This window comes from Phytophthora sojae (assembly GCF_000149755.1).
Source record: "Phytophthora sojae unplaced genomic scaffold PHYSOscaffold_5, whole genome shotgun sequence".
Taxonomy (NCBI): Eukaryota; Oomycota; class Peronosporomycetes; order Peronosporales; family Peronosporaceae; genus Phytophthora; species Phytophthora sojae.
Genome location: NW_009258119.1, coordinates 4,777,384 through 4,800,247, shown reverse-complemented (window position 1 = coordinate 4,800,247; position 22,864 = coordinate 4,777,384). Strand labels below are relative to the sequence as shown.

The 22,864-nt window shown below is 55.4% G+C and overlaps 9 protein-coding genes across 9 annotated transcripts; 6 read left to right on the top strand and 3 right to left on the bottom strand.

Annotated features, from left to right (window-relative positions):
• Positions 1-1,854: 1,854 nt before the first annotated feature.
• On the top strand, positions 1,855-3,375 carry PHYSODRAFT_505836 (hypothetical protein; the record flags this gene model as incomplete). Its single annotated transcript, XM_009531322.1, has 1 exon — positions 1,855-3,375. One exon carries the CDS (start codon positions 1,855-1,857, stop codon positions 3,373-3,375), a length of 1,521 nt encoding a protein of 506 aa, XP_009529617.1.
• Positions 3,376-3,442: 67 nt separating this feature from the next.
• PHYSODRAFT_334075 (hypothetical protein) lies at positions 3,443-4,618 on the top strand (the record flags this gene model as incomplete). The annotated part of the gene is made up of 1 exon (XM_009531321.1): positions 3,443-4,618. The coding sequence occupies one exon, from the start codon at positions 3,443-3,445 to the stop codon at positions 4,616-4,618; it is 1,176 nt and encodes a 391-aa protein (XP_009529616.1).
• A 1,929-nt stretch (positions 4,619-6,547) lies between these two features.
• PHYSODRAFT_334073 (hypothetical protein) lies at positions 6,548-7,564 on the top strand (the record flags this gene model as incomplete). The annotated part of the gene is made up of 2 exons (XM_009531320.1): positions 6,548-7,342; positions 7,409-7,564. 2 exons carry the CDS (start codon positions 6,548-6,550, stop codon positions 7,562-7,564), a joined length of 951 nt encoding a protein of 316 aa, XP_009529615.1.
• Positions 7,565-8,029: 465 nt separating this feature from the next.
• PHYSODRAFT_263136 (hypothetical protein) lies at positions 8,030-8,767 on the top strand (the record flags this gene model as incomplete). The annotated part of the gene is made up of 1 exon (XM_009531319.1): positions 8,030-8,767. The coding sequence occupies one exon, from the start codon at positions 8,030-8,032 to the stop codon at positions 8,765-8,767; it is 738 nt and encodes a 245-aa protein (XP_009529614.1).
• A 231-nt stretch (positions 8,768-8,998) lies between these two features.
• On the bottom strand, positions 8,999-10,240 carry PHYSODRAFT_316025 (hypothetical protein; the record flags this gene model as incomplete). Its single annotated transcript, XM_009531318.1, has 1 exon — positions 8,999-10,240. The coding sequence occupies one exon, from the start codon at positions 10,238-10,240 to the stop codon at positions 8,999-9,001; it is 1,242 nt and encodes a 413-aa protein (XP_009529613.1).
• A 2,452-nt stretch (positions 10,241-12,692) lies between these two features.
• On the top strand, positions 12,693-13,474 carry PHYSODRAFT_508713 (hypothetical protein; the record flags this gene model as incomplete). The annotated part of the gene is made up of 2 exons (XM_009531317.1): positions 12,693-13,037; positions 13,106-13,474. The coding sequence occupies 2 exons, from the start codon at positions 12,693-12,695 to the stop codon at positions 13,472-13,474; spliced, it is 714 nt and encodes a 237-aa protein (XP_009529612.1).
• Positions 13,475-13,988: 514 nt separating this feature from the next.
• On the top strand, positions 13,989-14,483 carry PHYSODRAFT_334069 (hypothetical protein; the record flags this gene model as incomplete). Its single annotated transcript, XM_009531316.1, has 1 exon — positions 13,989-14,483. The coding sequence occupies one exon, from the start codon at positions 13,989-13,991 to the stop codon at positions 14,481-14,483; it is 495 nt and encodes a 164-aa protein (XP_009529611.1).
• A 945-nt stretch (positions 14,484-15,428) lies between these two features.
• PHYSODRAFT_435016 (hypothetical protein) lies at positions 15,429-16,565 on the bottom strand (the record flags this gene model as incomplete). The annotated part of the gene is made up of 4 exons (XM_009531315.1): positions 15,429-15,594; positions 15,676-15,859; positions 15,926-16,168; positions 16,214-16,565. Coding segments are annotated over 4 exons (945 nt in total), but the record flags the coding sequence as incomplete, so codon positions are not given.
• An 800-nt stretch (positions 16,566-17,365) lies between these two features.
• Positions 17,366-22,836, bottom strand: PHYSODRAFT_507383 (hypothetical protein; the record flags this gene model as incomplete). The annotated part of the gene is made up of 8 exons (XM_009531314.1): positions 17,366-18,050; positions 18,105-19,236; positions 19,314-19,632; positions 19,698-20,093; positions 20,226-22,117; positions 22,199-22,331; positions 22,400-22,635; positions 22,701-22,836. 8 exons carry the CDS (start codon positions 22,834-22,836, stop codon positions 17,366-17,368), a joined length of 4,929 nt encoding a protein of 1,642 aa, XP_009529609.1.
• Positions 22,837-22,864: the final 28 nt, after the last annotated feature.

The window sequence follows — 22,864 nt, the reverse complement described above, 5'->3', positions numbered from 1 at the left end:
GCTTTGGGCTGTGAGCGGCAGTATGGGACTGAGGGAGGAATGAATAGAGACGGACGTATAAAAGGGAGGGCAGAGGAGACACCGCGCAGAGAACAGCCCCGGGTAAAAGGCTCTTTTGCTGGCAAACCCGAACTGCGATTGGAGAGCAATACTGTGGACCATTTTCTGTGGAAGGGTGCTTGCTGCCTTGACATTCGGGGCGCGAGGATGCCGTCTTGGTATATGAAGAAGGAGGAGAAGTGTTCTCCATCTAAATAATTTAGTGTTTTGTCCTCGTCGAGCCGAGAGCACTTGAGTTGTGGAGCACCGAGCGCCAACCACTTCGACTCTCTCAGTTGCTACATGCATCACAGACTTGGTGAGACCAGGGCCACCAGCCCTGTCGTGAATATTGTTAGTAGCTACAGTATGAGCAAGTTTTTGCTGGTCGGATCGCTGAATCAGGCCGCGAGTGAGCAGCCGAGCGGTGGTGCCGACCGCTCTTGGAAAATTGCCCTGGAATGCTCTTCAACTGGTTGCCAGCAAGAGATGGAATCGATGCTGCGCTTTGTATGTCTGTAATCGGACAGAGACCGGGGACTCCTAAACACGAACTGCGCTTGGACCGTATGTTGAATGGGGATGGGCGGGGCGGGCGCGTTTCATCCAATCACCACACCCCTAGCTCATGTCAAACCAACAATCGGCCCCCCGATTGAATCGGGGGGGGGGGGGGGCTCGGCCGGCAGCAAGCGCTCGCTTGTGCTGGCGTCGCAAGCACTGAATGCGCCAGTCTGCCATGGTGGCGTACCGGTACAGTGCATGTAAGTATGGGCGATATGGGCCCCATAAAGACTGCTGTCGTTGGGCTGCTACCTGCGGGCAACTTTGGCTCCAGCATGGTGATTTTCGCTGCGAGCGCCAAGTCCCGACGATGCAATTGGATTTCGTATGGAGCGCTGGTTAGGGGACACGGTACCGTACCTTCGAGCGGAGCCAAAATGCAACGGAGCCTCCGTTACGGAGGAGCTCCTTACCCAACACGCGGACGCCCAACACGAGCGAGCTGCGGCACGCTTCGGGCGAGATAAGCCCTGGAACGCTCGACAGTGGTGGCGGGTGCGCGGGTCCAAGTGTAGGAAGGTGGACAAGGCAAATCTCGCGTGCGTTCGCCGACCGCGGCCCACCTTGGCACTTTGTGGTTTGAACCGGAACACGCTGGCCCCAGCACCCCATAAAGCAACACCGTCTAGAGGAAATACATTGCGCTTCCAACGCACTGCAGTGCCACTGGTAAGTTCCTTAAGGAAGGCACCACGCTGCTCTTGCTGCTGAGCCCCAGCTCCATCTTTCGTCCACCGAAGCGCGCGACCAGCGAGACGACCAACGGCAGCCGTTCGCTACAGTATCAAGTGCCATTGGGGTTTCCAGCGTCCGCTGCTTTCGTTCGGGAGCCGGCTCCAGGCATCTGCTTGCCGCTCGGAAAACACTTGGGCGGCTTTCCTTCGCGCCGAGGACAAGTCTGGTCTGCGCGGCTCGAGACACTGTCGAGACGAACGTCGGAGAATTACTGCTGACCAGTGCCCGACGCCATCTTATTCGGGCATTGCTTTTCCTGCTTTACGATCGCGCCGCAGTCGAGGTGCAGTGACTTTGGCGGTTGATGCAAGTTGCGTCGAACTGCGGGGAATCACTCCTCGTGATGCTAGAAGTCGCACTTTTAGTCGATCGTCGTGTCGTCGTATCGCGTCGCCGTGCCACGTCGCCCGCCACGGCAGCCTGTCACTTTTAAACCTCGATTTAGAAACGTTTCTATTCGATGTTTCTTAATAACTGATCTCAGTCCTGAACCAAGTCGAAGGCAGAGCAAGCGTCATGGCGGACGACGGCGAGTGCCTCGTGAGCGAGGCGTTTACGGAGAGCGAGGCCGAGACCGACGACGAGCAGATCCAGACGGTCGTGACCATGGAGGACCTGGACTCGCCGCCTGGTGCTCTTTCTGAGGCGCAGCGCTCCGCTCTACAGACGACGCTGGGCGTAGCTTCAACTGCCGCGAACCTCGTGCTGCTCCCGTACGTGGTGGCGGGCAAGGCGGCCGTGCAGGCCACGACCATGGCGGTCTCCGCGCCCATCCACATCACCAACCACGTACGCGCCAGCATCGCGCAGTCCTGGGGTCGTGCGGACCATGGACACGAGCACAAAGAGGACGCGGATCTCTTCGGAGAACACACGAGCTCCACCAGCGACCTCAGCAGCAGCAGCAGCGGCAATGAACAGGTGATGGAGGTGTTCCCAGCTGAAGACAAGGAACCAGCAACAGCAGAGACGGCAGAGCACCAGAGCGGCGTGGTGTCGCAGTTGCTGTTCCTGCCGGTGCGGCTGGTGCACAGCGGCGTGTCCTCAGCCGTGGCGATCCCCACGCGCGTGGCAACTTACAGCGGCCGGAAGATTTCTGGCGCTGTGTCGACGTCCCATGCATTGGCCACGTCGGCGGTGGTGGCGACCACGGGGGTCGTGGCGAGAACGGGAATGCATGTGGCCAGAGGCATCACACACGGAGCGGTGTCCACGGCATCGTTCACGGCGTCGACTATTTCTGGAGCTGTAGGAGCTTCCGTGAGGACGGTAAGCTACGTGATCCCGCCATCAGTGTCGAACGCTGTGTGGCAGGGCATGGACGTCACCGGCAATGCGTCTGTGAGCGTGTTGAGTCATGCTATTGCAGTGCCGTCCTACCGGATGCTGAAGGCGCTGGTGCCTGCAGTGCAGCAGTGCTTCTCTGAGGAGGATGCTGTCAATGAAACCCGTGCAGCTGTGAAGATGCTGGTGAAGCTGTTGGGGCCGCAGAATGCGTTCTACCTGCTCAAGTGGGCCTACGAAACTGTCAACAGCGAAGAAGTACACGACGGGTTCTTGCTCTGTCGAGATGTCCTTCATGAATCGATGGATAAAGAGAACTACCGCCACGCTGGGGAGTCCGTGGGTGCAGCTACGGGCATTACCAAGGTGGTGCACGTGATGAAGGAGGCGTACAGCGTGCTACCGTCGTTCGACGAGCTGCTGGATGCCGCTGCACTCGTTGCAGACGTGTCTGATGAAGTGGCCGATGGTGTCTCGCACGCCGTAACTGGGAAAGGGCCCTCGGACGCTGGAGATTCGGAAGGAGAAGATGACAGCCCACGGTTCGAGCTTGTTGAAGCCGAGGAGGAGGCTTCGACGCATAGCCCCGTGGTACTCGCGGAGGAGACGTTCGAGCGCGAAAGAAGCAGCAGTTCGTCCTCGGACGAGGAGCTCAACCCCTTTCTCACCTCATTAACTCGAGTGTGTGATAGTGAAGAGGCTGCTTCGCTCTTCAACGCCTTCGGAGATTTCCTGGACGTGCTCGTGGACTAAAGTAACCAACTGTAACAAGACCACATCGTATTTACCATTGAGCGTTCATGTCGGAAATTGCAACAAGATGAACTGGACGCTCAAGGAGCAGAATCTGCTGGTAACTGCGTGCGAGCATGCACTACGCGTACACCCAAGCGAGTCGTTAGCCGAGCCTTCTCGTCCGTTCCTCGACAGTGTTCATGGTTACTTTGTCACGCTCAGCGGCAGCTCAAAGCGAAGCGAGAGAGCTACAACCACCAAGTTGAAGCAGCTTGCGAAGTCTTGCGTTAGGTGGAAGTCCACGCAGCAACTGAGTCAACGCGCCGGGGCAACGCGTAAACGTCAGAAGCAACCGCGCAGAGCCGGTGGTGGCAAGAAGCTTCATGAAGCATTGTCGACGCTTGCTCAAAAGCACGCGACGTTACTGGATGGAGTCACCCCAATAGATACGCAACTGCTGTCTAGTGGGGCTGTCTGGACGGTGGCAGAGCTTGAGCGGCTTGTGAGGGCCTACGTGGATGTTCGCTCTCGTGCTGGATCGGGAAGATCCCCCGGCGTCGGAAAGAAACTGTGTTGGAAGTATCTTGAGCTGGGTGGCGATACTGGACGAACCCAAGAGGCGATGACGACAATGTTTAGACTGATGCTGAAGGCAAGAGAGTTTGTGTTGGCGATCGGTTCCTGGAGTTCGTGGCTGTTGTTGTCCGACATGGATCGTCGCAATCGGTCGCAGCACTGTGGCAAGGAGTACAAGTTCCTGTTGCCGCGCATGAACGAAGCTATGTTTCGTTCGCTGGATGAAGCGGCAGCGCTTTCGGACAAAGCATCTTATGTATCGCGGGACGCGAGCAGAGATACCGAGGGTGAGGGCGTGCTGGGCAATCAAGAGGCAGATCCAGGAGTCCATCAGGGTGAGGCTCAGTCGAGTATGCAAGTTGCACCCTTGCAGGGACCAGATAACAATATCATGGAGGAAGAAATGCCCAGCCAAGAAGAGCTCGAACCTGAGGGCGGGTCGCAGCTTAGCGTTGCCAACTCCTCAGCGACCATGCAGCAAGAACCAAGTGACGAAACGATGGAGGAAGAAGCGAGCACTGGTGAAGAACGCGAACCCGCTAGCGAGAGTGAGCCGCAGGGGGCCGTTGGTGATAACTCGATGGCGGCAACACCGCATGATTCGAATGATGGCGCGACAAGTGCAGAGGTGTTGACCGGTGGAGGTCGTCAGTGTGAACGCGAATCTGTGGGCTTGACCAGGTGAAGCTGCCAGAGATATCTTACTGGAACAAGCCGCCGACGCTGCAGCAGTTGGTGATGGCGATGTCACCCCATTCGACTTGCATCTGGCTCAGCACTTGGATACTTTGGTGCAGCGCGACTCCTTTCTGAACGCCCAGATGAAGAGCTCGACCAGGGCGTGGGCTCGGCGGGGGTAATGGAACTCCACGATCGACAATGACGAATGCACGGTTTGACCCGAGTTAGGAACGTGAGCCAGTGGAAGGCGATCTATGGTGCCTCCTGCTTGGTGGGGAGGCAATTGCTTTGGTGTTGAGATGCGAAGGCAGAGGGCTTTTTGATCTTGCGGTTTCCTGCGAGGCGCTGATGGAAGATGGACAAGTGAGGCGGCTGGCGCAAGTGAGTGTAGTTTTGACTGAAATGGTTGAGCGGATATCTCCGACTAAGGTAGTACGTAAGATAGTGTTCTTGGTTGTCCATTTCAACTTACGTAGCATATTACTGCTTTAGAGGCGGATGGCGTTGCTTCCGTCGATACTACCGTTAGTATGCCGCTAATACAAAGAAACCCGCCGGTTGCAGTGCGTTTCTCTCCTTTCTCAGGGCTGATCGAGATTCGTGCTCATTGTGAAAAATGGCGCGTTCAAAGAAGACTACTGGTAGCCGAGCGCCGTGGACATGAGAGGAGCTGGAGTTGCTCTGTCGCGCCTTGGCGAACCAAGCTCGCAGATGTCCAGCGAAGCTGGTGAGCAAAGTTTATCCAGAGCTCTTGGCTCTGGGTGGTGGCCAGCGCCGAACGCGAGGTGCAATTGAAGCCGCAAGTCAATCCGTGCTCAAGGCAAGGCGTTTTGTATTGATCCGCCGTTCTTGGAGCTCATGGCTTGCGCTGTCGGAAGCCCGCCGGCTTGAGCTAGCACGCAAATGTCCGTCCATGTATCGTGGTATCCTTCTGCGCATGAGTGAAGAAGCCTTCCGGCTGCTGGATCAAGTCGCAGCTCGCAGCGGAGAGACCTCTAACACTGTTGCCGAACCATCAAATGGTGCCCAACAACGTGGATCGGATATGCGTGGAAGTGAACCACGTTCTGGTACGGGGGAGCACCCTGTGCGCGCAGCTGAGAAGGCGAAGGATGGCGAGCTTCACGATGCTGTAGTGCAGCGAGTCGTTGCACGCACTATGAAAGAGATGCATTCTTGCGCAGTGGAGACCCACAAGCAACAGCGGAAGCTTGTAAATGGTATCCTCGATGACGCTACTGCGACCAAGAGACAGAGGGAGATTGGGGCGCGTTTCGATCGTTTGCTGACAAAGAGAGCTATTGCTCTGCAGGAATTCGGACGAGTGGTGGACAACCAAATCGAGGAAAATGCTAGGCTTTCGTAAGGAGGAGTTGCTTGGACCGGTGGTTTTGCCGGTGGTGTTGTGCTTGCATTACACTTCAACCAGCTAGCAGTTCAGTATGCAAGGAAGGGTGACGAGCACGGATGCGGAAGCGCGAAGACACCGTTCGATCCAAGCTGATGCAGATGCTGGTGGCGCGACAGAACGAGGAGCCCAGTCGCGGTGTTGAAGATGCTACCGTATGAGTCGTGGCATCCACGCTGACATGGGAACTCGGGGAAGATAATGGGTTTGATGACGAGTTGTGGGGTCCGGATGAAGAGGAGAGAGGTCGATGTATTGGAAGTTTGGCGCACGGAGGCTGGAGACGCACGAGAAAGATGAACAAGTAAAAGTAGTTGAGCAAGTGCAACCAGCAAGTACTGGACGTCGTTTAGTGCTAGTTGGTTTGATCATTCGGTAGCGAGCGGCAAGTTGCAGCGGCAAAGAATGAAAGTTTTTCCCATAGTGTTGAACAAAAAGGTGCCCATTGCGCTCAATATACCACCGCTCAGGGACGAGGTGCTGGTTGGCTTTTTCTCTGCGTCCAGTTCCCAGTTTCCTCGCACCATGCCAAGCTGGGCACGCTCGGAGCACTTGGTGCTCATTGCTGCGTGCGAAAATGCGTTGTATGCGCACCCTCACGAATCGTTGGTCCACCCCTCGCCTGCAATGAAAACCGCTATCCATGACAACTTCGTGAAGCTGGCCCACAGCACGAGACGAACGCAGCTGGCGACGGCGTCGAAGTGGAAGAGGCTCGTGGCGCAGTTCCGTAGCAACGTTAAGCTTGACCGAGAGGTGTCTGCAGCGCTTGGGCGCGTTCTACGTGGGTGTGAGCCTCGCTGGACTCGACGTGAGCTGGACCTGCTAACTCGCGCTATTGAAGATCTTGGCTTTCCTGCTCTCCAGTCCCCAAAGTGCGCGTCGAAGCTCCATCCGAGCTTTGTGCGGCTAGGCGGCAGCGCTCGGTCCTGCGATGCAGTTGAAGCGGCGACTCGCGCGGTGCTGACAGCCCGTCAGTTCGTCGCAAATGGCTACGGCTCCTGGACTACCTGGTTCGAGCTCACGGAGGCCTGTCGACGCGAGGCCTCACGACGCTGCGCAGAGCCCGAGGTGCTGCTGAGTTTGAGTCAAACCGCATTTCGGACGCTTGACAAGGTCCGCGCCCGGAAGCTCGGGGTGCTGGCGGAGGCAGCTTCGACTCAAGCGTCCGAAGACGAGGAGGCAGACGCAGACGCTTGCTCAACTCTTGCAACCGACAACACTGAAGACGAGAGCGAGGAGGGCGAGGAGGACACTTCGGACGACGACGAACCAGTTCTGGTGAAGGTGTCCAAGGTGCTCTGTGAACAAGTCAACACCGTCGAGGCACTCACGATGGAGGCTCACCGCAAGCAGTGAAAGCCCGTCCATGACGCGATTGCCCAGCAAGCGAACACCTCGAGCGGAGCCAAGGTCGCCGAAGACCATTTGAAGCTCCTCGTGAAGGCGGGTGCAGATGCTGAAGAGCGGATGAGGCTGGTGGTGACGCAAAGCGAGGAGAGGGAGCGTTTGTTTGCTCGCTTCTTGCAGGACAAGGGCTGAAGCTTCGAAAGGTGAATGGAGGCGAGCAAGAGGTTTGCAGCAAGTACTGCTGCTTTTGCCGGTAAAGTTTGTTTTGTTTGGTACTTAATACATGTTAGTATATAATTTTGTTAACACGAAGTTGTTTTGAAAGCGAAGCTGTCTCCCGTTGCCCTTGTCGCAACTTGTTGCTGCTACATGTACTGCTGCTGCTGCTTCTGCGAAGAAGTTCCGACAAGGCAAGTTGGACAAAATGGATGTGCTAGAGTTGCGCTCTACTCGGCGTCTCGTGTAGAAGTACGGAGACACTGCCGTCAGCCCCAACATGGCGAGCGGGTAGTCTAGTCATAAGATCTAAAATAAATGTCCATTTCAGATGGACGTAATTTTCGTTTTTATCGTAATTCAGTACTTCTGTATCGTACTTTGTTCAGCCCTCAATACTCTGCGAACGTCGAACCTTACCATCGCCAGCCATTCAACACCATGGACGCCTCGGGTGACAAGGCTGCGCAGCTCGCGGCGCGCTACGACCGCCTCATCGCTGCTCTGGGCGAAGATGCGTTCCAGGCTTCTACTGGAGTGTGCGCGCGAGTGGAGGACGCTTCTGCAGCGGTGAACGACGCCGTGGACGACGCCCAGAGACAGAAGCTGCTGGCCGCCGCCACCGACAAGAGCGTGCGCTGTGCAGAGCTCATTGCCAAGAGCTTGGAGGCGTCTGCAGCCCTCTCCAAGCTGCAGAAGACGCTGAAGGACGCGTACGACCACAGCCAGCAGGAGGACGAGGACGAGGACGAGTCGATGGACAGTGAGGAAGACACTGAAGAGGACGAGGCCACCACGTTGCTGCTGCAGGACCTCGTGGCGGCCGGCGACGAGGCCGAGGACGCCGCCAAGAAGTACGCGCGCCTTGGCGTCGTCCGCAAGACCGCGCGCGCCAGCCACGAGCTGCTGGCGTCGGCGGAGCACGAACTGCAGGGCCATCTGGCCAGTGAATCGGCCACGGTGGATGCTGCAGTGCAAAACGAGTTCCGGCAGCTGTACATGGAGGAGTTCACGACGGCGTTCGGCGATGAACTGGACCAGTTCCGCCAGGAGGAGCGCTTCGAGAGCAAGGATGTGACCTATTTAATCTCCTGCATCCACGCCGGGGGCGACATCTTCTCGCCGCTGCAGAAGAAGCTCTTCGTTGAGTCAGTCGAGGCGAGTCGCGAGACGGAATAAATCCGAGGAGAAGGTAGATACACACACACACACACTTGAAGGCTATAGAGCGTAATATGCATGTATGCAGCTTGTATTCCTATTCGATCTGTCTGTGTGCTTGTTTGCTTGATTCCTCCCATGTATATCAACTACTACACCGGTGTTTCTTGTACTCGAGTAATGCTTGTTTGTCTTGCTTGGGCCTGCGATACAAAAGAGCAGGAGCAGCCTATAAACATCAACACGAGCTCAGGCGCGAAGGTTGATCTTGCGCTTCGTCGTCCGCGTCGCCTTGGCGGTCTTCCGCGGAGAATCCTTCGAAGTCGTAGTAGCGTACGATTTCTTGACCGTACGGTAGTAGGACTCAATCGGGCGCTCGCGTAGGATGCGCTTTTGCCGACGCGTACGCCCCGCGTACACTTCCTGGCCGAAAAAGTCGGAGATCCAGTCGAGCATGCCTTCACGGCCGTTGTTAAGCAGCTCGATACCTTTCCTGAAGAGCGGGTCCACGGTCAACGGCTGGCCACTTCCTCCGCTCAACGGGGACATCTCCTCAGGCTTCACCTCGATCTCCGGCTCGCTCTCACCGTCACTCGGGGCCACACGCCGGTAGAAGTAGCACTGGTGGCCTTCACTGGAGCCAGCCATCGACGTCGCCACTCGTCCAATATTCTCCACCGAGAAGCCGTACGCGTCCACAACCTTCCGGGGCGAGTGGAAGCTGACAAAGTACCGTGCCGTGCTGCGGTTGAACATGTCGGCCATCTTGTCCATCACGTCGGGCGGGAAGCCGACGTCAAAGCTGTACACGTGCGAAAACGGCTCGAACGTGTGCGCGTGGGTGATGTCCCCCGCCGTGAACACCGTGGCGAGGCACTTGTTCTTCTGCGAGTCGAGCGACAGAACGCTGCGCAGGTTGTGCAGCGACAAGTGCCAGCGCAGCTCCTCGAGCTCGATGCCGTACGACACCTCGACACCCGGGTCCACAGCCACGTGAAAGTTGGGCTTACCCAGACCGGAGCCCACGTCCAAGAAGCGGCTGGAGGTGGACAGCTCGCAGTTTTCCTTGAGGTAGTCGACCACGCGCTGGAACGAGGCCTGGGTGATCTCTCCGTAGATGGCTCCGCCGGCGGCGTTGCCTCCCAGGCTGCCCGTCTGCTTGCGGATGGCCCTGTACACGTCCGACACGGTGTGCTCTGTGAACTTCCGCTCCACGTCCTTCTCGCGCACGCCCGTGAGGGGCGTGACCTTGCCGGGCGTGCCGATGGACAGGCGCTTCCTCTTCTTGTTGGACAGGGGCGTGGAGGCCGCGCTGCTGGCCTGCGTGCTGGGGGTGCTGCTGCTGAGGCTCTTGCGCTTGCGGCCGACGGTGGCGCTGCCCGGAGTCGCAGGGGGCTTGTCACCCATGGCCGACGAGCGCTTCGTCTTCTTAAGGGCGCCGCCGGCGCGCGAGGGGGACAGGAAGGAGCCCGAGGGCACTTGGGGCGACATGACGGCCATCGATCAACAGATCAATGATAAGACCTCGTGGCACTCGGCTTGCCCGCGACTGGAGCTCTTGGACGACGCAATTCAAACCTTCAAAATATTAGGGTCATGTGGTACACACGAGATGGGTCAACGGGTAAGTACAGTACTGGACCCGACGACGTTTTATGCACATTTGGAATTTGTACGGTATCAGATCTTTTGCTCGCAAGAGTTTAGATTCATATACTGTATCGCCTATCTTCGCCTTAACTTCGGCCCCTGCACAACATCAAAACTCGGCCGAAGATAGTGGTTACATTTGGCGGCTCGTGTACACTTGGATAAACTTCTGGTCGCTAGCCGTCGTCGGCGATATGTATTCGAGTAAGGTAGCAAATCCATCCATGGACCAGAGCCCCCGGTGGACCAAATCAGCCAGGTTGACGCTAGCGTTGGAGCTTGCATGCGCTGCGCCACCTCGACGCGCTGAGTGTGACTGTAGGCTTTGCGTCAGCTCTCGCTTTGTGTCGTACTGACACCGATTCTAACACTCGATTAATGTATGCAGCCACACGCTCGTCTGTTGTAGCTTCAGTCACTTGCGAGAACACACGCGGCGAGGTATTGTATGGGTCAGCAACCAGCTGAGAAGCCAACGTGTGAAAGGGATCGATGCTCCAGCAAATCGGAGAGCAAAAAATTGAGATAGTCTGTTGCTGCTGCACCTTGGTGCTATTGAAGCAGCACACAGGTCAATTACTTATTACAATGCTAAAGCCAAAGTATATGCACGTACCGTGTCAGATCAATGAGAAGAAAACTACCATGCCAGTGCAAGTCCGTAAAGTGTAGCATTCCTACGTCGGAGCTACGACCAATTGCAAGCCACTGGTTGTTAAGAAGAGTGCGGTCGAGTAGCGCCTTCTTATCGTTTTTGAGAAATAGTATGGTTGATATTGAGCGAAGATCATCAATTGTCATGGGTGGAGCTTGGTTCTTCAGCTTTTTGCCTTCCGAGATGGCAAGCATGAGATATTGCTTTTGCAAATGGCGTCGGCAACGCCGATACCACTCGGGGTCACTGCGGAACAGGTCCGTTCCCGTTTTCTCCTCCAGTTGTCTCTTGATAGAGCTCAGATAGTTCATCGATGTTTGCCAGTGGATGTCAGGATCATTGAACAGAAAGGTAAGGAGCTTACCAAGCATTTCCTTAGTGACCTGTGCTGCCCTCAGCGTCTCCATAGTCAGGTTGGTGTCTACGTGTTTTTTCAAGAAGGTGTTGAATTTCGCACGGGCTGAAGAATCTTGTTTTCTAGAAGAAGGCCCCAACTCGCTCTCCATCAAGTCCACGATGGCTTCGACATCTGCCCCACGCTCCATTATCGGCGTGGTGCTGCGAGCAGTTTTATCAAACGCCCTTTCATATGTTACTAGAATGGTGCTCTAATGTTGCTCGAACTTTACACTTATCTTCGCGACGACGTTAACCAAATACACTACTGTACAGTGCTGCCGATCACTCTCGGTGTCGGAAACACGTCCTAAAACGATTCCTAAAGTGTCCTAATTGTCCTAAAAAACTCTCGAAAATTACCGTGAGATGTCCTAAAACTCGTATAATCCTTCGTAACAGAATATAATAAATTACGTCCTACGAGCTGTCCTAAAACCTAGTTTTATGAATATTACGCGTTTTATTGGTGACCACAATGTTTGGTACGCGTAATTTAGAGCGTTCGCAACGTTATTTACGCGTAATTAGCTCATCCTAGCCACTCGTCGAATGTCAGACCCCCACAGTGCAGTGCTGCCAGCAATTTCACTTTTTGCAGCCTAAGTGTGAGAGCCCAACCTTCTTGTCATGGACCACGGTGGGTATTCATTCTGCGTTAAGCGCACATGCCCGGAAACAAACACGATCTACTACAGCTGCAAGAAGTTTCGTGAGGGATGCAAGGCAAGACTGATTGTCCGAGGAGGAGCCGTCGTCACCGAGAAGAGTGTGCACAGCTGTAAGGATGAGCCCAAGCCAGAAGTGGTGGACGTGCGCAAGGAGATGAGAGTGGAGCTCCAGCGCTCTAGCATCACCAAGATGTCAACCCCACCGGCGGTCCTGTGGCAAGAGGTGTACGACGATCTCAAGCTTCGCTACGGCGGAGAAGGTATTGCGCTCAAGATCATCCCTGCGAAACCGGCCGTCTCTATCATCAAGCACACACGCAAGGATTGCTCTGGCGGTGATGTCTTTGAAGCCATTCTGACCCAAGCTGTTCGGTGCGTGAGTGACATGGATGCGAGGGCCTTTCTTCAGTTCAGCGTGGTCCACCCCACCGCCGCGGGCACCGGAATGCAACGTCTGATCGGACTGGCCCATCCCGACTTGGCTCGAATTCTACGGTACCCGAAGATCACGCTGTTCATTGACGGAACATTTGCGGTGGTTCCTAAGCCGTTCAGTCAGTGTCTGATTGTGATGGCTTTCGAGCCTTCTGTCGACCTCTACGTGCCTGTTTGCTATGTACTGGTGCAAGGCAAGTCCCAAGAAACGTACTGGCGGGTTCTCAACGAGCTCGTGATCCTGAGCAACCGCCAGCTGGAGCCCGAACATGTCACGGGTGACTTTGAGTCCGCCCTTATCAACGCTGTGCTGGAGCAATTTCCGACTGCGAACCTCGTTGGGTGCCTGTTCCACTGGAAACAGGCCCTCCGTCGGAAAATGCTTGAGCTGCGGCTACCCGAAGACCAAATCAAGGACGCTCTCAGCCCAGGAAAGCTCGACACTCTCACGGTTATCCCGGAGGACCAAATCACTGAAAAGGTGCGGACAATTTTTTGGGTGACCAATTTTTTGTGTCTGACCTATTCTGATATATGGCTGCGTTGTAGGGTGTGAGGTACGTGAGGAGTATTGTCGACGAGACCGGCGCGAAAACAAAATGGAATACTTTTTGGAAGTATTTCCTCAAGACCTGGACGCAGCGATTTGATGTCACGACCTGGAACGTTCATGAAATGGTGCGGTGCGGTGTTGACATCGTTAACCGCACCAACAATCCGCTAGAAAAGTACAATCGTGACTTCGCGTCGCGAGTGGGTACACACCCTAGCCTGCTTACCTTCATTGAAGGCACCAAGCAAGAAGCAGCCCGCTATCTCCAGCGCATTGACGACATCAAGAAGGGACTCCAGACAGCTCCGCAGCATGCTCCGCCAGTAGTGCCAGGCATCCCAGCTGGCTATGCGGACTTTAAGTAGGATAGTACGGTGTTCAGACGCTGATAATGCAGTCCTGCTTCAACGAGAGCCCTTGCTAACGAGTTGCCAAAAAATTCCATTTGTCCTAATAGGACAGCTCCCAGTTATAGTCAACAAAGTGTCCTAATAGGACAACTGCCAGTTCTAGGCAGTTAAGTGTCCTAGTAGGACAGCTCTCGGTTATTACTCGACTAAGTGTCCTAATAGGACAGATCCTCATTTAGGTGAATTGTTGTTGTCCTATTAGGACAGATTTCGGTAAGTGAATCGTGGCTGTCCTTTAGGACAGCTCCTAACCAGCCCGTTCGTCCTAAAACGAGCTGTGTTGTCCTAATTTTTGGTACCGTTTATGAGCAAACTGCAAGTAATATACCGCATTTGTTAGGACAATAGGACATCTTAGGACGTCTATTAGGACGTGTTATCTTTTACCCTTTCAACTTCGACATCGCGTCCCTCGAGCTCGAGCTCCTAGCCGCGGCCCCTTGCCTGTAGCTGCCTAACGCCAATGCCAATGGCCCCTACATCTCGCGCCATTATCCTCCACCCACTGGTCGCCCCCGTGGGTGGCGCCCTGTCGCCCGAGGCTCGCGCGGTGGCCGAGTGGCTGCGCGCGCGGTGCCTCCTCCCCATTCCGTCAGCGGAGACCCCCGCGCTGCGTCCGCTGAGCCTCTTGGACTTCACGTGCGACGAGAACGTGCACGCGGTGCTGAGCTTCCTGGACGGGCCGTCGCTCTGCGCCGCGCGCAGCGTGTGCCGCTCGTGGCGCCGCCTGAGCAAGGACGACGAGCTGTGGCTCAACCTGTGTCTGCAGGAGTTCCACGTGTCGCCGGCGCAGCTCGCCACGCCGCCTGAGAGCTACCAGCAGCTCTACCAGTTCGCCTGCCGCTCGCTCAAGACGCTGCTGCGCGACTACCTGCACGAGCAGTGCCTGTCCAACCTGCAGAGCTCGCTGCGTATCCCGAGAGGCGCCGCCATGACGCTCATCGCTTCGCGCTCGTCCGTGTGACGGCGCGTCGACGTGCCCGCACGTCGAGAGCGAGGCAACGTTCGCCGCGCTTGCAACATACGAACAAACAACTCCATGCAAAGAACGAGAGGCGGGTGAAGGAACTCATGCACATCAAACAGCAACAAACAATAACAGCAATGACAACATGATGACGATCATGGTCAGGATCATTGTCATGTTTCGTAGTAACATCTTACGCTTCCTCGTCAGATGAACTGACAACGAACGAGTCGAGTGCTCGAGTGGATATTAGATGCCGTGCAACGGCGCGGAACTCGGCTTCTTGTTCAGCTGATAGTTGCATGCTACTGCGTGGTCTCCTAGTGCTCGAGGGGATGGCAGTCGGGACTGAAGCTGTTCGAATAGATTCGCGCGGAGCAGCGTCATCGTTCACTGCAACGAGTTGTTTGGAGGTAGTGTCTTGGTCCATGCCCTCTGGCCCGCGTTGCTCCTGATTGAGTCGCTGCTGCTGCTCCTGAGCGAGTAGAGCGTCTTTCAGCTTGGCGTAGAGCCCAGCGACGTACTCGAGCATGTCTTTTTCACTCTGGAAATCGGCAATCCTTGGGTGGGTTTTGTCACCGTCTCCATCGGAGCAAACTGTGTCCACCAGTGAGCACAACGCCGTGTAGGAAGCGAGGTGTATACTGGATGCGTCTTGATCCGAAGATGGTAATGGGGATGCAGCCGTCGCTCGAGCTGCTTCTAGTTCTCGCTCCAGAACCTCGATTCGCGCTTGGTATTCGCTCTGCAGAGCCAGTAAACAGTGAGTTTGTTAGTAGGACGTTGAGTAAGTCGGACACGAAGCCGGCCACTCACATGCAGCGCTGCTTCCCGGTTCTCGTGCATGATCTTCATGTCGTTGAACACCTGATCCAGCAGAGACTTTTGTCGTCGCAAGCGAGCAGAACTATCCCCCCGAAGCTTTGAGCCTGGTTGAAGCTCCACACGTCGGCATTGTGCGGCAAATTTAAGCGTTGACAGCGTCTCCGAGACATTCTTAGGCTGATCATCCACCGTCGCGATCAATAGCAGCCGTCCACGACCTCCCATGAGACGACCTTGGAGTAGTTTAGTCAGTTGTGAGTCTCGAAACCGAATGTGCGGTTGGCTTTGATCACTCTCCACTGGAGGCTGCATCCTATCCGACAAGGACGAGCGTAAACGAGCCAAAACGTGCGCAGAGGAAGACCCAGGCGTGCCATTCTTTGGTTGCGCCAACGCCGCGATGACACCTCCAAGCGCACTCAACGACCGGTTAATGAACTTCGCCTCCCGAATCCGCTGTTCCTGCCGCGCACGCGTGGCTCGAAGGAAATGCAAAGCACCGTCCACACGTTCCGAGCCGGCCAAATCCACGAACGAGATCGTCGAAGCTTGCTTGGGATCATCGTATTCGTCAAAGCTGCCGCCTGCATCGCAGTTCTCATCTTCGTCATCACTGCTAGGGTACCTGCTCTTAGCGCCTCGACGCCGACGCTTGATCGAGATGGTGAGCAGTGTATGACTACGAGAGGAGGTTTTGTTCTTTGCAGTCGAAGCCAAGACCCGGTTACGCATCGCTAGCTCCAGTAACGCGTGGGCGTCCTCCACCGACGATATCTCGTACTCGTTCAAGCCTGTGACGTAGAATGTTCCGTCGCGTCCTTGCCGTACAGGGAGGTCACTGCTAGCTGCACTGCAATCTCGACGTGAATCATTCTTTCTCCACGGTTTCGCTCGGTCAGCACTTGCACTGGACCCAGGCAAGGCGAGAAGATCTTGAACCGTTTCGAGGTATATCTGCAAGAACGACAACGTCACCACCGTCTCCATTGAATCGTCCTCAGTCTCCTCACCAGCAGCAAACTCCAGCACTTGAGACAACGCGCGGGGGATCAGCCCCTGCTCCTTGTCATCTCGAAAGTCGCTTAGCATGCCCATAGTGTACGTTTTCCCCGTGCCAGTTTGTCCGTACGCTACAACCGTTGCGTGCTGCTGCTGTCTCCGTTGTTGAGCCTCGAGGACGTGGCGAATCTGCGCCTCCACACAAGCTTCGTACACGTCCCGTTGTTTCTTCCAGGGCGGGAAAATGAAGTCGAAATCAAAGCTCCGCCGACCAGACGCACTTTGAGACGTATGTGAAGGAGCCTGCACGTACAATCGGCGTGGACGCTGCAAACGCGGAGGCGGCAGCGTGGAGTCGTACGTCGCTGCGTAGTCATAATCTCTGCAGGCAGAATATTCAAAGACACCGCGCTGAACGCTGCTGGAGGACGAACGGTAGTTGCTTCCTCTTCCATCGCTGCTGCTGTCACTGCTGCTGTAGCTCGAGTCTAGCAGTCCAGATCGCCAGATCTCGTCGTCCCCACGAAGTACAGCGGCAAAGCGTCCTCCAGCTCGCTGTCGTTTCCTCGGACGACACCTTACAGCCACAAGGACTGGCCAAGAGCTCCTATCATTCTCACTCGATCTATCGACCGCTTGCATGTGTTCGACTCTGTTGTCGCGACCGCGGTAACTGCTCGAGCGAGTCTCTTCATCCGTAGCATTTGCATACGTCGTGGTGGCTGTAGCTGGCTTGTGGCGATCATTCACCTTCCCAGAGCTTGTTCGGTCGAGTTTGGGCTTCTCCTCCTTCTTCGTCTTCGCTTGCTGGGGTCTGGCCTCGGTGCTGCGTCTGCTATCACGTGACAGATTCGCTGACCCTGGAGAGCACACGCTTGGCAACGAGGACGACGGTGACGACAGTGGTGACCATGACGCTGGCGAATGCAAGCGCGAGGGCGCCTCCGTCACTCTCGGCATCTTTCCCTGCGAGCGAGGTGCCGCTTGGTTGTTGTTGTACTATAACTGCCGCTTATTGTAGCGGATCTGTCTATAGATTTGAGCCAAGTCACCACTTAGACAGCAGCTTGGCCTGAACTACTGACGTTCTCGATATCCCAGACGCGCACCGAGCCGTCCCATGAGCCAGAGTACACGAGCGAGTCGTGCATTTCAAGGCACGTGACACCGGAAGCGTGCGCCTGCTTTTCGCGTAGACACACCCCAGAGTGCATATCCCAGACTCGGAGCCACCCGTCCTCTCCAGCAGACACAAGCTTCGTGAAGTCACGCTGCAGCCGCGTTACTGGGCCGGTGTGGCCTCGAAGCGTTAGTCGAGGACCTCGCTGCACGAACCGAAGGTCCCACACGCGGACGAGGCCGTCAGCGGCAGCCGTGCAGATGTTCGGGTCTGCAGGTCCTCCGAGGCTCACGCACTGCACGGGGCCACCATGTTCACACAACTCTTGAACGGGCATCAATGCACCACCGACACCACGGAATCCCGTATCCCAAACCTTCACGATCCGATCATTCCCAGCCGTCACCAGTCGAGTGCCCGACACTTGTAGGTCCCGTACTCCAGCGTTATGCGCCTGCACGTTGACTTTCAGCTTACAAACGGCGAGGTCCCAGATCTGCAGCGTGCGTCGGCGATACCCCAACGCCAAGTCGTCGTCACTAGCCAGCAAACGCAGACAGCTAACTCCACCATTGTTCGCAGGCTTGCCAGTGCCCTTATGACCACTAAGAAGAGCCACGCTGGTCTCCCGTGTAGTCTCCCAGAGCCGAACAGTGCCGTCATCGGAACCAGACGCCAAAAGAGAGCGACCGGCGCCGAGTTGATGCCCAAGCTCCATGCACGTGATCGCATCCAAGTGGCCACGCATCACCAGGCTGCGCTTCGATACCGACGCTCCATCAACCTCGCTGTCCTCGGTCGAATTCAACGTGTTGCTGGTAGCGTACGGTAGTGAGAAGAACGCGAACATGTGCCGCTTTTTGGGCGTGGCACGTAGATCCCAAGCACGCAGCGTATGGTCCCGCGACCCAGAGATCAGAGCGTTACCCCGCATCTGCACAGCCACCACAGCGTCAGAGTGGCCGTCCAGCCTCAAGCCCTTTTCGTACTCGGACGGATCGATATCCACGACGTTCACACGGGCGTCGGCCATCCCACAGGCTGCACGACCACCATCGGTCGCCAAACTCAGTACAGGAGAGCCCGAACTGGTCAGCACGGCGCTCGGGAACACGGCGCTGGACCTTCGTCTGCGCGTTGGCGGCGTTCTGCTCATCCAGTCGGCTGCGTGCTGGTTGCTGTTACCCGTGGGGTCATCGTTCAGGCTTCCGAGCTTGGTTTTGCCTTGTCTGGACTGAGGCATCTCTCGAACGGACATCTTACGGCGAATCACCGTATTGAGGTCGTACTCCCGCGATAACACAGGACTTTCAGCGAAGACCATCCCTGGTGTCGACGGTGTGTCGCCGGTTGTTCTAGTTGAAGGCTTCGGCGGTAACTCGGTCCGGGAGGAGGGGGCAGCCACGTGGTTGTTTGTCGGCTTATGGTTAATTCGGTGCTGGACGGCGTCCTTGGGGGGCGAAGGCTTGATGTCTTTGGACATATCGAGCGCCCGATACACGTTCTCCGCGAGCTGCTTGAGCGTGTCCAACAAGTCCGGACCCTTTTGGTAGGTGGAACACATGACTGTCACGAACGTCAGCACCTTCTGGAGCGGCACTTCGAAGTTGAGCATGTCGTACATGAGACTCCCAATAACTGAAAAGAACAGTTCGTCCCCCACAGTCTCCACAGCCTCTTCGTCGGATTCGGTGGGATCTGCCTGGTTGACAGCATCAATCTCACACGTGAAGGCGTGCTGCCATAAGTCTAATGAGCGACAGATCGGCAGCAAACGTAATGGCGTCACCAAATACTCCTTCTTGGCTACAATACACAACAAAACAAGTGTGTCAGTGTGAGAAAATCTTGTAAACGCATAACAATTCGTAGAGAATTCTTACCAAATCCGATGCCGCTGTGCTTGTCTTCGACGTACTGGTAATACTGGGTAGCTACTTGTAAGATGCCTCGTGCTGTGGAGTAGTCCTCGTGAACCGCGCATTGGTTCATTAACGCCGACGTTAACCTCGCCAGTAACTGGAATCCAGCTGAGCCGATACAGCTTCCCGATCCTTTCGGGTTGTACCAAGCTGAAGAGCTCTTTGTACCGCTCGATTTAGGAGAACCGTTCACGCTCTCGACGTACTGGTTGCTCGGCTGCATCAAGATCAAGACAAATAGATCACGGGCATGGGCGCTTTTGAAGTGGGTCTCGCAAGCCTAAAGGCAGCAGAACAGAGTAAGGCACAAGCTATTGTCAATAACAAGCATTCCACATTACGAACCCGAACTTCTTCTTCACTCAATGTGTCGTCGGATGTGAAAACCGCAGTCAAGCACTTGTGCAACATTTGCTCGATCCGTTCGTCTTCTGACGACAGGAATCGACCGCCAGGCCCAGCCGACCCCGCCAATGCCGCAGCGATAGTGCTATCAAGATGGAGTCGGTACTGATTCACTTGATGTGGGTTTTGCAATAGATGAGCATTTGCCTTCAGCAATTTAGGCTCCACGCCAAGTTTCCGCGCCAGAAGTTCGTGATTCATCTTGACCGGTGGCTGGGATGGCGTAGCTGCCAGCGTATCAACATCGCTTGACTCCAGTGCAAATGGGTCCCAATTCATATTCCTCTCTGTATTTAGCAACGCCTCGATTTTCTCGCCCAGGATTTTCGTCGTTTCCTTTCCGGTCACGCTCACATCCGCATCATTTACTGCTGACGGGACTGCTTTCGGTTGTGGTACAGGTGCAATATCGCTACTGCCGTTGCCATTGTCATCCTCCTCTCTGTGCTTGTTAGCTTCATCTATCACGAGGACGGGGATATCTGTTCTTGCCGGACCTGTATCCAGAAAAGAATGCTGGATTTTCGACGTTGTGAGCGCCCTGACAGACTGGGACCACTGCATCTCCTTCGGCCCACGACAAAGGGTCAGGTACACCGAATGGAAAACACTGAGTTCAGCCGAGCTGTGGCTCTCGAGAAACGCTTGAAAGGACTGCGTACAAAACAGTCGAGTCACTAGTGGCACCACCTCGTTGTCTGTCGAATCACTCTCAAAGAAGCGGCGCTTGTTAAACACTGGGAGCTTCTGGTTCACGAAGAAAAGACATTCACGGTAGCCCCTCACCAGCGCAGCGAGGAAACATACAAACTCCATTCGGACTTGCTTTTCGGTTTCAGGTCCCCACTCCACGACATCACGTTGTTCTTCACCAATTGTTTGATTTAACTCCTCCAAATCGACAGCAGTATTATGCTCCTCTTCGATGCTGGTCCGACAATTCGTCTCAGCTTCGCCATACAAAGAAGGATGTAAGATAATCTTTAGCTGCTTGTGTAGACCTTTTGCCAACTTGTGAGGCAGCACAGGTCCGCCAGATTCTTGCAATTGAATAGTCCCGCGATCGATGTCGACAACCACGAGGTGTTCAGGACGGCCAGTTTCCAGCATGCTTTGCAGCCAGCTTGTGTGAATCCCCAAGATGTACGGTAGAGGAGCTTGAAGATACTCCGATAGCACTCGAGGTAGAATTGGCACGTATGGATGCTGCCACCGGAACGGGTAAATGAGAGCACAAAGTCCTTCCGCGACGGGACACAACAAGGACTGCTGCGTTGAGTGTAAAAGAATTCGGTATTCACAAAGCACCAACGTCACGAGATGAATGATAGTCTTGATGTCAAAGAGCTGGAATATCGGCTCGAGAGAGTACACAAGCGGCTGAAATCCCTGTTGGATTGCGATGAAGCTTCGAACTTTCACCGGTGATATCTGAGGACCCTGGGCCGATGCCGAACGACGAAGCTCCGGTCGCACCGCTTCTTTCATCATGTAGATGGATGTCATAGAAGGAACCATAAGCCGCACTTTCAGGTTGTTGATGTCAAATTGAACGCCAAATACACCGCGAACAGGGAGCGTGATGCCGTGACAAAGGCTAACCAGTTGCTGTCGGACAGCTGCTCGGCGATCTTTGTCAGTGGCTTCGGCAGCGTTGTCTTCTCTTTCATTTGCTTCCATCCACGCGTGTGCCACCGACAAAAGGCACGTTGTCACGTCTTCGATCACGGGGATACGCGTTAAAAATGCCACGCAGGTGGAATGCCATTCGTTCACCTCAGCAGCCTTGCTCTTTGCTCGGCGATGATACACCACAAGACACACGACATAAGACCTGCACAGTCCGTCATCACCACCCACAAGCACGAAAGAAAACAGCTTCGTCTTCGGGCGTTCCGCTTGAGTAACAATTTCAGGTCCACCAGGGAAGCAAAACCATTCGATTTTTGTCGGCAGAGGGAAGTCGAGTCGATCTGTAAGTGGATATCGGAAGCGTACTTGGGCCTCATCTAGGCTTGTCGGAACGTCATTTCCTGCTGCTGTCCCCACCACGATCACATAGTCGATAACACCCGATTTCACCGTTATAGCAGCAGAATTCACCGAGTCGGGACTTGGCAACGGTTTGGTCACGGGTGAAGCTAATGAAATCTCGGTTGCTGGGGACGATATCAGCACTGACGTAGGCGTTACCCTTCGTCGCTCGGGGCTCTGTGACCGAGTCGTCAGAATTCCATTAGGCACGAAGCAAAGTGACACCCGCAGCGCAGTGCGCAGACTAGATGACGACTCCTTCGACACAAGGGGATACCACTGCTCCACCTCCTGCCCTTCCGGTAGACGCGTAAGCGGTAAACTCACTGTAACATTCAATAAAGTTCCAATACACAACCGAGTAAGTTAACAACATCCTTCGACACCTTGCAACGTAGCGCTCTTACCTTTTCCGATGAACCCTGGGCAAGAACTGACATCCCCTTCAAGTGGTAGACTCGCGTGGGTCTCATCCCTGGCTCGATCCACACAAAACAGCACCAACTCGTCACTGGAACTCACCTGCTCCATGTAAAATTCCTGCAATACCCACGGCATTAGCCATTAATCGACACAATTCTGCATTTTTGACAGCGTCAACTACTCACTTCGTCCCAGCAGATGGCGCTGGCCCAAGGTCGCGCTTCTGTTGCATAGATTCCATTGTTTTTCGCTGCTTGTAGCAGCACACAGATCATATCGGGCACTGCTTCGTGCTGGGCTTTGCCTGGTGCATTCTGGTGCTGAGACGTCCGTCGACCAGGTAAATGTAGCCATGATGAAGCCGAAGTCAGTGTGGCATTTTCGACAGGTCTCGGTGTCGGTAAGTCGATCGCTTGTAAGACTGTCAAAAATGCGTCAGCTGTCAAAAACGCACTCCTAGCCTCCAATTCCTCGCCTAATTCGTACCTTGGATGCGCAGCGGGCCGACGATCACTTGGCCGGGCTTGGCCGCCGCCTTCTCGGATGCGCTGGCCAGCGCGGCGCGCGTAGGAGACAGAGACGCGGGTGTGGAGGGAGCTTCGAGCACCGCGGATCCACTCATGACGCGGCGAGGCGAAGGTGGCAGCCCA